The sequence below is a fragment of the Corvus brachyrhynchos genome, unplaced genomic scaffold (genome assembly GCF_000691975.1).
Source record: "Corvus brachyrhynchos isolate BGI_N302 unplaced genomic scaffold, ASM69197v1 scaffold115, whole genome shotgun sequence".
Taxonomy (NCBI): Eukaryota; Metazoa; Chordata; class Aves; order Passeriformes; family Corvidae; genus Corvus; species Corvus brachyrhynchos.
In genome coordinates, this window is record NW_008239553.1 from 263,324 (window position 1) to 275,358 (window position 12,035).

Consider the following 12,035-nt stretch of genomic DNA (forward strand, 5'->3'; position numbering starts at 1 on the left):
TCACCCATACTGTTTAGAAAGAAAGGACAAAGCATTTGGCAATAGGGGCAAGAGCCTAATTCAGGAACATAACAAAGCAGGTGAAGCTGCAGAGACAAAATCAAAAATCAAACTAAAACTACTATGTGCAGCACTGGATCTGTGAGCAACCTGACACATAGTCAGAATACAGGTTAAACTGGACTGCTATTTGGGGAAAAAGGACCTGTTTGGTAAACCAGCAGATCTGACACCTCTTGAGCAACTGAAACAGTTCATAACAGCTAATGACATCTGTGATGAGAAAAAGATGGCTGCTCTACTGAGCATAGTGGGAACTTACACCTGTAACTTGCTGTGCTACCTAACAGCTCCTGTTACACCAGCAGACAGCAAAGCATGTGCCAAGACTATGTGAATCATACAGAGCTCCCAGCCCACTGACACTGTGTGGCCACAGAGCCTTTCCACTTTCACAGACATAATAAAAGAAGAGAAAAGATTCCCAAAGCTCAACACATGGCTGAAATAAAAAAATTAACAAAGCATTGCCAGTTATGACAAACAAGATGATGCACAAAGGGGATTAACTCACAAGCAATAAGCAAAGGGAAGCAATGCAAAACCAGGTACTGACGGCATCAAATGTGACTCTGAAGCATCAAGGTCTGGCTCAGATCTCACCACCAATATGGAGCATTTGTGCAGCTGCCCAGCCACGTGATGAGGACAAGAGCACATGCTGCACCAAATGGTGTACAGTATGACACCCCTTATTGCTTTCAACCTGCATTTTCTTTCTTATGCTTAGTAACTTTTCATGCTATATCTGTGCCAGGGAGCTGCAATATCATCACTTCAATGTTTCCTGAACAAAAGCATGCCGTGAACAGAACAATGTCAGGGTGTGCTTGCAGTGTCACAATCAATTTCATAATGCAAATGAACCTTGGGTCAAAGGTAAACCCTGTAGGAAATGTAAAAAAAGGCAACATATACAGAAGTTGTAAAAATCTCAAGGAATTACAATCATATTCTTTCAGAAAGATATAGAGTGACATAAGAAAGCACAACCAGCTGAAGAAGAATGTGCCGGAGAACTTTGTACTTCTTAGCTGGGCAGTTACATTTGGAGCCCACAGAACACAGGGCACAAGTGCCAAGCCCAGGGGACAATAAAGTACTTCATATAGACAGACATATATACTCCTCCAGCTAGTAGGGGTGAGATATAAAATGAAGAGCCTTCTGCTGTTTTCATGATTTCACATCAGAATTATGGAGTTACTAAAATGGATTTGGTTGCAGAGGGAGCACTCCCTCTGCACATGCACAGGGAAATCCACACTGCTATCGCAGTGAAGCTGACATGTAACTGTCAGCAGCTTGTGCTAAAAATACTAAGCTGGGAACTGAATGGGTTGGATATTACTCTGGAGAGAGAAATTTCAACTGCAGTGACAAAGCATGAAGTATTTCCAAGGTCCAGCCTCAAAATAATAACTTCTGGGTAGAGCAAGTGGAAGTCAGAGGAAGGTACCACTAGCCAAGAAATCAAAGGAAAACAAAAGCTGTGTTTGACAAAAGACTGGTGCCTTCATCTTGAAATCCTACTGAGTATTTGCTGTGAAATAAAGGCAGAAAGAAATTCAGTACTTAGAAAATGCAAGAATTTCATCTAAGGCTTTACTGGAGTATTGAAACATCCCTTTAGTGTAAGCAGTGGAAAAAAGAAACATAGGACTCCCCAGTCCGTGTTTTTTCAGGATTACAATTTAACCAATACCGTAAGTGGAGACACATGCTCTCCTTAGGTACAGGACATTTTTCTCAGTGACTCTTAGTCGATTTTTCTCCAAGAATTATCTACCTAAAACCTATTTATACAAAGGGAAATTGGAGAGAGAGAAGGAATAAGTGTTGTAAGTAACACACAAGAGCATATTCAAGAACACTCAAGTGGTGAGAGTATGGTAAAAATGTTTCAGGTCCTGCAAATTTACCCAAATAATAAAAATTGAAGTTGTCACAAATTACACACAGGATTTCAGTGACGCTTATTCAAACAAATAGATCCTAACTTACTACACTGTTTCTTTGCCTCTGACTTGAATCTGAGACCTCCCTGTGGCACTGGAGCAGTAATTCTGTCTGCTCTCTGATCCCCCTGAAACACGTACTGTTTTGCTGCCATGTTATTAGCCCTTTTCAGAATGTAATAATGCTGACACAGAAAAGGGATGAAAGAGCTTAGCCTGGAATGTTAAAGACACTCCCCAGTTCGGCTACCAAAACCACTGTGATCGTGTTTACCTCTGAGTTCAGCTTTCCCTAGTCAGGAAAACCCTGACTGAAGAGAAGCAGTGCAGCTGTGTGCTCCAGCTGTGACAGCGAGCTCTAACACACCACCCAAGAGGCACATGGAGATCCCTCAGCACATCTGCCAGGAAGAGGAGGGCAGGGGCACTAAAGCAGCACAAGACAAAATTAACATGTTCTCCATAGTACAGACTAAATCCCACCACTGACACAGGACAGGGAACCACAAAAACTTGGAAAATGAGCTCTTACTGGTTATAATACATATGGCTGTGAGGAATGGACTCATGCACACTCAAATTGTTCCTGGTTTTCTTTGCACTGAAAGAGCAGCCATAAAGCTCTCAAGGTCTCTCCTTTTTCGCACCAGACTTTTATTACTATACGCTCTGGGGCTTGCAAACACCAGAAAAGTACTAGTTCCCTGCAAAAGTGAAAATGTCTTGTGGTTGGAGGTCCTGAATGAACAATGAAATAATGTCTGCTTTTTCATGTCCAAGGATGCTTCAGTGTATTCTTTCGTAATGGCAGCATATATATATAGGACATATTTGACCACTCCTCTGTTCTTTATTTTATTTTACAAAGTCATTCTAAAACTACCAAGTATTCTGCATTAATTTAATAAGTACAAAACAGATGGTAGATGTGTTAAAACTCTGGCCTTCAAGGATTGGAAGTTGTAACAGATTGCAAGTGGCAGTGGAACTCTATTCTAATCCAGAGTTCCAGTTATTTTGTTCAAGAAAATGGTATTAAACATGTCACCCTCAGCTCCTTTCCAGGCTGCTACAGATGAATTAGTGAAAAGATTTATTGAGACATAAATAACCAATTTGTCCTACAACCTTGGATGAATGTCACTTACAAAACAAACAAGAGTACAAATGTTCAACTGGTCAATGTGAAGGCAGTCTGTTTACAAACATTTACAAACTTGTCAGGAGCAATGTGGTGGATACCATGGAACTGAAGGTTAATTTGTTGGGGGACTTTAGGACAAAAATAATGTAATAAAATGGCCACGAATAACCACATCTAAAGTTCTAGCTTCTACCAGGGGAAAGGAGGATATTAAAAAATTATTTGAATGCTTCAGCAATTCACAACAAACTGGAGCTGTTTTATGTTTTATAGAAGAGCCATAAGTCCATCTCCCCCAGTATATACCTTCAAAACAGCCAGTGGTGAATACTGAGGGAGTAAAGAGTGTCAGCAATGTCACAGAAATGCTCTATAGCAAGATGACCTAGAGAAAAATCCCAATGTTCAACAAAACCAAACACACTCACGTATGGGGCTTGCCAAGGAGACTTCAGCCTTGCCACTATTACAAGTGCCTTCCAGCTTGTCATAGGAACTGCGACAAGACTGGAAATTGCAAGTACCACTAATGGGAGAGCACAGCATGGGAGGGGAAAAACCCTTAGAACTTCTGAAGCCCAGGACTGCCTCCTATGGAGGAAGCCATTGAGCCTTTCCAAGCACAGCAGCACAAAAAGGAACTTGGTTGTGGCACTCGTAGAGTAGTGAATGAATGCATTTACTGAGAATATAACATTTCTCTGCATTCTGGGTTCCCACACTCACCCTTCTAAATAGCATGTAAGACAGCAAGGACAAAACAACTGGCAATTGAAGAAGGAAGGAGAAAGTGTAGAACAAGTTGGAGCCACCATCAGATTCTGCCACAGCATTGTGTAACTGTGTGTGTGTCTGAGCGTGTGTGACTCACTCAATACCATACAGCTCAGAGAGACTCCAACATTAAGACAGCACAGACCAATACCTGCAGAAGCTGCACTCTATTTAAAGTGCCTGAGAACAAAAAAGGGCTCTGTGAGGAGTCTGGAAAAGCAAGCAGGGGGGGAAAAAACCACAACCAACCAACCAAAAAACTCAACAAAACAAATACCCAAAAGTTTTGAAGGTCTGTGTACACAAACTTAAAAGATTGAGTCATTCTGGTCCTTTGTCACTGTACATCAAACCCTGTGGCTCATTCAAACCACTATTTCAAATGCATGGCATCTTTAGAAGAAGTCTCAGCTGAAACTCATGTTACAAGGCTCTGCATGCATTCACACTTGACACAGGCGAGGAGGGTTTTTTGGAGGGTGTTGGTTTTTTATAAAGAAGACAGACTTAAGATGTGTTTCAGTAGGACAGTGTAATTACAGGCTGCAATTTCAATTTCATTTACTTCTGTTGCATCTTATGATGGCTTAACATTTCCCAGAGAAACAATTACAGGACAATGCTAAGAATACAATTTACTGTCTCCAATCTTCATGAATATGTAGAATTCATTCCACCCAATGCCACATTTCATTTCTAACCCTGCAGTGTTTACTTTACACCACAAATATCAGAGAGAAGTGTCTTTATACATTTTATGGACATACTGTATATTATTCAAACTTGTACAGATTTGCAACCTTAGCCAAAAGTTTGGTTCTAAATAAATAAATCGTACTGTAATAATAACAGCTATCATGATTTAAACAATAGTGACTGGAGACAAACTGAGACTGGGATTTTATCCTACTATATATTCTGTGGACACAGAGTTGCAAATAATCCCCTGGCCAAAAGGTCAGGGGATTTTTCTTCTTCTAAAATAAAGACCCAAAGGGCATGAAAGGGATGTAACACATGGGCAGAATAAGCATATGTTGTAGCAGTTATTCCAGTTTTGATCATGGCCCCAGTGATGAGAAGTCCTGTGTAAGAAGCACTGGCTAGCCTTCAAAAGTCTTCAAGCCAAGAAAAGAAGGAAGAGGAATAATGAGAAAATTATCTCACCTGCCTTTTTTCTTCCTCTGTGTAGGTCAAAGTATTGGCTGCAATACATTTAGTATCTATCACTGTCCAGAAAAGGGAATTATGTTTGCAGCCTTCTGACTCACCGCTTTATAAAGGCCAGTTTGTCCACACCTGCAGCATAGCCATATCCCATGGGTCTACTCACTGCTTATCAATATGACAGCAAACACACCCAATTGCTATGAAACTGCTCTTGTCATGAGCAACAGAAGCAGGAACTGGCTCACAGTAAGCAATCTGAAAATGGTATCTATTATATGGTCAACTTTAAGGTAATTTTTTTGCTCTATTAGCAGCCTTCTGAACCTGGTTTTCTAAGGAAAAAAGAAGATTATGAAAAAGAATTGTGTTGGCTGAGTATCCTATGAATAACTTGTGAGCCCATTTCCCACTGTTAGCCTGATCTGACAGATAGGCATTCTTCTGAAGTCATTAACTTCCAAAAAGTTTTCAGGAGGTATGCATTTAGATAGCAATTGTAGCCCTCAGCAGTGCCTTCACCAGGAGATATGACCCCAGCATGACCCTCAGTCCCTATTAGACATCAGGATCCACACAGCAAAGGGACTGTATGAATGGTGCCACTATGGAAAAGCCTCTAATTGGTGCCCATACAAATCAGACATCAGGAAATATAATCATCTCTCTCTCACACTTGAGATCAGCCCTCAATAGCTCTGCTTCTCACAGAAATGCCATTTTCTTGAAGTCTGTAATTCCCACATCAAATGAGTCTCCTTTCTTTAAAGGCAATGCTCCTCAAAAATGCATCCTCAGAGAACCCTCGGAAAGACAAGGTGTCAATCATACTGAGCAGTTTCTGGAAGGGGCAAGTAACAAGGGAGAATCAGAAACTCAGAGGCAGCTAGAGAAAACTACATTCTGGGGTAAGCTTCCCATGTTTTAATTACACAGAAGCAAAGTCTGCTTTGCTGATTAAACAAGCTTTTGTTTGTCACTATCCACCTCTTACACACTTGCAAACACACAGACTGTCTTACTTCCAATCAAACTTTCTTCTCAGAGAGCACCCAGCTGGTGGGGATGTGACTGAGGTGTGCAGAAGAGCACCCAGCAGCTGCAACTGGTAAGCTCAGCTCCATGGGATGAGCTGCAGCCCTTGCCCATCAGAGGAGAACATGTGCACACAACAATGATGAAATGGGGGCCCTGCTTTTAAAATGGCTTACTGCTCTATTGGTAATTTTTTTTCCACTAACTTTAAACTGAAGCCAAGTGTAACCACAAAATGATTGCTGCCCTCAGCCACTAACAATCTATAGAGCTTCTGGCTGTTCTAACCATCAGTCTCATTCAGCTGACTGATGGAGGATGCAGATGAAGGACAAGGAATGCACTTCAAGAAAATCAGCTACTTCTCTTACAAAATTCTCCACCTTCCAGCTAACAGCTCTTTTCAAGCTAGTAATGTCAGATGGTCGCCCAACAAGGTACAGTGAAATGAAGAGACACCCCTCTGCCTCTACCCTCTGGCCAAATTTGGCCAGGATCACTCAAATACAATCCAGTGCCCCATGGTGCATTTTCAGATCAAGCTGTTCCTTTCTCCAGCTGTCCTGCGCAGTCAGTCTTCCACATATTATAAACATTTGCACAGTTCTTACAACACAACCTGTGCTGCTGAAGTGCAAGAAAGTAAAATTATGCCAGTAATGAGGGATTTCTCATTTTCATTACTTCCTCTCCTTCTAATTAAATGTAAGTAATGTTGGCAGTATCACCAGTGCACCAGGCCAGCAGTAGTCATTAGTGCAGAGCTTCCCAAAAGCTCTGGTGGTCCACAAACCACCGGCAGCAACAAAAGCAGAGGAAGAAACCCAGAGCTGGACCCTAGAATGAGATTAAACAGGTTCTTGTATTTTTTCCCACACAGATCCTGGTGCATTCACTAGTGCTACCTGCCACTTCCTTGGCTCTGTGTTCATACATTTCAGATTTGCACTTTGTGTCTCACAAACCAAGATAAAGCATTCCCAGGGCTGTATTAGTTGGGAATTTAATACGGACCAAACAGCAAAAGAAAGCAAAGTGCCTTGCCTCATCTCTTCATTCAAAAAGGTGAAAAGCAGAGCTCCAGCTGCTCATTTCAGCCATAGTGTGTCCAGCAGATGGCAACTCCCAAGTTTTCAAGAGACCAGAGATTATTTCGCTGGGTCTTTGGGAGCCTACCCAAGGAAATCAAAACTTTTTGAAGGCTCTGACTGCTTTGTAGCGCATACAAATGTAATATGTTTTAACAATGGAAAGAAGACACATGCATAGAAATAACTAATGGTAAGTCTGATCAATAATAAACTTCTTTGCCTCCTTTCTTTTTGTTGCCATCTCCTCTTTATAACTAGATTTCTAACAACAGCATTTTGCTTTTGAATTTCTCTGTTGGTTAAAGCTTTACCTGAAGAGTCAGCTATAGCTACTCAGTTAATTGAAGGGCAAATTGCTAACTCTCTAGGTAGTTTTCCCTAGCACAGGATCTAAGGAAAGCACAAGCCACTGGAAACACAAGCACAGCTAGTGCGCTTTCTTTTTTGAGTCTTAAAGGTTTAGGAGCTAAAGTTGAAGCAAGTGGGGATGCTGCATAAGTCAAGGGGATTAAGGGAATGACATTTTTCTTTCTACAGCACTCTCTCAGCCTTTAGGATACATCCCACCTTTTTTAACAAGAAAAAATTTTTAAAAAAAGAGAAGGCACCAGAGCCTTGGATTAAAAGCACAGAAAGAAAAAAGTTCATTTTACTGACTGTAAAGAAAACCCATGTCGGGAGGACAGAATGTGGAAAACAAATGTTCTTCCCTGGGTACATCACAGAGAAATATAAATATTTCATTATGAAAAATATTCTGCTCTGTGATCTTCTGAGGTGCTCTTCAGTCTCAAGGGTTCAGCAATTCAACAAGTGAAAATCGAAGTCCATAAAAATGAATGAAGCCAGGCAAGCATTCTGTATCAGGTGACAAAAGTTATTTTGGGAGCTTACAAACCAGTGAGTGCAGCGATACAATGATGGCTCGTCTGCATCTGGCACTATTCCAGGAAATGGCCTCTGAATGGCAATTCCCATTAGAGAAGCAGTGCTGCTCTCCAATATTGTTTTGCCCATGTTTCAGGACCTTAATACCCCAGAGCAGTTGCAAATGCACCAAGAGCAATTTGTGCAGGACTCCTCATGGAGAAATGAGCTATTCTAGGAATATCTAATTCTTTTCTTTACATTAATAGCTGCTAGTCTGCTGTACCAATGGACTGATTCAGCATCAACACTGACAAGGCACTTCAGCCTGACACTTGTGAAGGAGCTTTGTGTTCCCTTTAACCATTGGAAAGGGGAGGAGAAATTTGCTCTGTTTTCACAGTTATACAACAGCTTTTAAACATTTTACAGCATGAACACAGTTCCTAATCCAACAAAGCTTGCCAGGAACATTTAAAATCAAGGTCTCAGAGAATTTGCTTCCTATAAATTCACCAGTATTATAAGAAAAGGATCTTTTCCTCAGAAATGCAGCACCAATCCCACTGGAGTTGCACAGGGCTGAGGACTGTTTTCTGCCACGCTATGGGAAAGATAGCTGAAAGTACTGGGAAATAGGCTGTAGGGATGCACAAAATGTACTGGAGTTAATGAATAGGAACAGGAAGAAGATGATGAAAATATGATTTCTGATGGAAATCAAAGCATTTTCTCAAAACAATCAAAAGCAGGAACAAGCTGTAATAGACATTTAATTAATTTAATGCAATGACTGCTCTCAAAACATGAAAAAAAAATCTTCTTTCTACTTAAACTATCATCTGTTACTAACCAACTACCTAGAGAAGGGTGGAAAGGTGGAACCAGCAAAACTTCTGTGAGCATGTATGCAAAGAGAATCCTATCTTCTTGCAGAGATGCTTTTCCTTTAATTTCACAAAGTAAAACATGACAGATAACTCAAAACAAGATGAAAAACAAAACAGCATCATCAACCTGTAATCATTCTACGATTTCTGATCACTAGAAATGGCAATTTTTTTCTGCTTATACTAAGGAGAGGCTAGCCAGTACCTTTAAAAATCATCTCTTTTTAGTTACTTTCTTCACTGTGAGAAGGTGAAGAGCTGCATCTATTATAACTACATGCTGTGCAAACCTCATTTGGACATGATCATCATCCATCACTCCTGCTGTGCAGGTAGCATGTGAAAGGGAAACAAAACAGAGATCGTGCTGCAGCATTTGACACCACCCACTCCCCTGCTTCAGCTCACCAAGAACCTGGCTGCCACATGGGTATTCTCTTTTTGGGACCCCCATCTTTTCTCTCCCTCCAAGCATAGCTTGGAGCAGCTCTGATGGTTTCAGGGAGGAGACAGAAACCTTTCTTTCTCCCCCAGAGCATTAAGGCTTTCCTAGTGAAAAGCATGCCAAAGATATATATTATGCGCAACCGTGCATCTGTAAATAAACACACCTTGCCTTTGTAAAGACACAGACATTACCTGCAGCAGTACCTCTTCTTATCACACAGATATGTTTCAGTGGAAGATGAACACTGCAAGAGGAACCAGACTGCCTGTATCCTTTGAGGCAGTGCTGTGCACAGTCCTGAAGAGAGCTATTAATGCCAGCATCCTACTGCTTTTCTCTAGCACACACTTCAACTAACTGTCAGTGCTATCCATAATCTCGACCAGGGACAGTCAGGAGACGCACAAGAATGCATGAAAGATAGCAGTTGTCTTTTTCAGAAAGGTCTGGAGTAAGCTGCAATAAATATTAGATGATTTTTAGGGGAGCAGCAGCAACCACAGTTAGCCTTGAAAGACAGAATGCAGCCTTACCAACACTCTTTTCACCAGCTTTACGTAGGATGCAAAGAGAGCACCCTCCTTGTGTTTCACAGCCCTGGTTAGTGCTGTGCCAGTTCAGGGGAGCTGCACTAGTTTATCACACCCCGGTATTACTTGGGTCAGCAGAAGTTGCCTGCACTTTGTGTTCTGTGATGCACTGCAGCACGCCTGGCTTTGAACCGCTGTACAGCAGCGCACACTGGAGAGCAGCTCTCTCCATCTCACTCACAGCCCCCCGAGCACCTCCAACAGCTCACGAGAGCATAGACCACCAGTAACACGGATACAGTAACACCCAGCTGCAAACACACAGCCCCTCCTTAAGTGCCAGGACAGGAGGGGTGTCACTCCGTAATACACCTTATTTCCCTCAGCATGCTAATAAGCCACTTGGGAAGAAAAACCCATTTAAAGGCATCTCCTGAGGATCTTGCAACAGACCTTCCCACGCAGGATTCTGGACAAGAAACACTTGAACTAGAAATCCCGTCCTGCCCTAGCAAATATGCTGCTCCCTTTCTTACAGGACAAACAGCACTGGATCCCCCTGCACTGCACTTCTTTAGTCTCCAGCTACAACCTACACTCCATTACGTGGGAGTGAAGTGCCCAGCCACCCTTGTTGCTGAGATCCACCTCATTTATTAAAAGGATGATGACACACGCATGCCTCGTAGTGATTTGATAAGCTCCTGTCACAGAGTAGCAGCCCCAGAAGCAGAGAGGAGTGCTCTGCTCTCTCTCCACCCACGTCTTCAACAGGGAATGGCAATGCCAGGACCCACCACTGACTGTAACAGAGAATGATTACCTAGAGATTCCCCACACAGGCTTCAATGCTGTGATGTACCAAGTGTGCCATCAGCAATGGAGCAACGGATGTAAGCACGTGCTCAACTTACAAGCATAAATGGCCCCACTGATTTCTCTAGGACTATGCATAACTTTTGAGGCAAACACACATAAGAATAAAAGATCAGGGCACGAAAAAGAGTGTACAGCTCTCACTGGAACAAAGTGATGAAGGCATTCATGCAACTGACCTCTATAAATACACCCTTTCATCCTGTACCAGTTTTGAAACACAGTTGAGGGCCAGGAAATGAGAGGATGAAAAAAACCCTCAGTAGGTTATCTACACAATTAATGAGGCCACAGAAACAGTAGCCTAGGCACCACTTTGTTCAACTCCTAAGTTTAAAAGCAGCAACAAGTTCACCTTCCGTCTTAGTAAACAGACACAAACGCAACCGTCTCGCGGTTCCAAACATGTACTCACCCAGAAGAGAAGGTTGAAAACAAACATTAGGTACTTGATACACTGCAGGCAGTTGTGAGCCATGCTGCACCTCTTCAGTTCTAGGAGAAAAATAAATGAGAGATCCAGGTAAAAGACAACGTACTTGTTTCCCTTGGGGGTCGTGTACTTAGCCTTGGTGGCCTTCGGGCCTGGGTTGGTATGAAATCCAAAAAAAGAGTTGCTGGCAGCCCCAAACTGGCCACCATACATGCTGCTGTAGCGACGGAAGGCGCCATTTGGGAAACTGTAATCCTTGCTGTCCAGGGAAGGGCTCCTGTGATAGGTCGACTCATCGGTGCTGGACCTGCGCATGGTGGCTTCAGCTGTCCCGTTTCTGGTGCTCTGACAGCCGTCGGGCGAAAGGCTGGTGATCCTCCTTCCTCCTCCTCGCTAGGAATCCCCTATTGCTTTGCACCAGCTGTTCTTTTGTCTGCCATCCTGCCAAGGAGTTACGCGTGCTGTGCGGCAGCAAAGTTGGTGAACTGAAGTCTGCTTAGCCAGGAGTTAGGGAGCAGCGTGCTTCCACATGAGAAAGACTTCTGCACAAGTAAACATTCCCGTCACTGTCACGATCGTCCCTCCCGGCCCACCCCGCTATCAGGGAAGGAAAAATCAGAGAGAGATGTACTGTACCCAGAGCAAAGAATTTTAAAAAAAGGAACCGTGGCCTCGCTCGGCTCGCAAATGCCATATAAAACCCCGGCTCCACATGCCACACACAGACAAGAGAGTGCCGCTGCCCGAGACCCGCGGCAGGGG

The 12,035-nt window shown here is 42.7% G+C and overlaps 1 protein-coding gene across 4 annotated transcripts in view; it reads right to left on the reverse strand.

The window, feature by feature from the left end:
* The window catches only part of TSPAN4 (tetraspanin 4), a 405,419-nt gene that overhangs the window by 176,715 nt on the left and 216,669 nt on the right, over positions 1–12,035 (reverse strand). For 2 of the 4 annotated variants that reach the window (XM_008639353.2, XM_017741868.1), the window contains one exon: positions 11,256–11,335. The exons of 1 other annotated variant lie outside the window; for it this stretch is intronic. In XM_008639353.2, coding sequence (XP_008637575.1) covers positions 11,256–11,318 — 63 coding nt within the window. In that variant the 5' untranslated portion in view covers positions 11,319–11,335. Of the gene's footprint in view, positions 1–11,255; positions 11,862–12,035 lie in introns of those variants that run through there. One more of the 4 variants, XM_008639352.2, reaches the window with a different exon arrangement.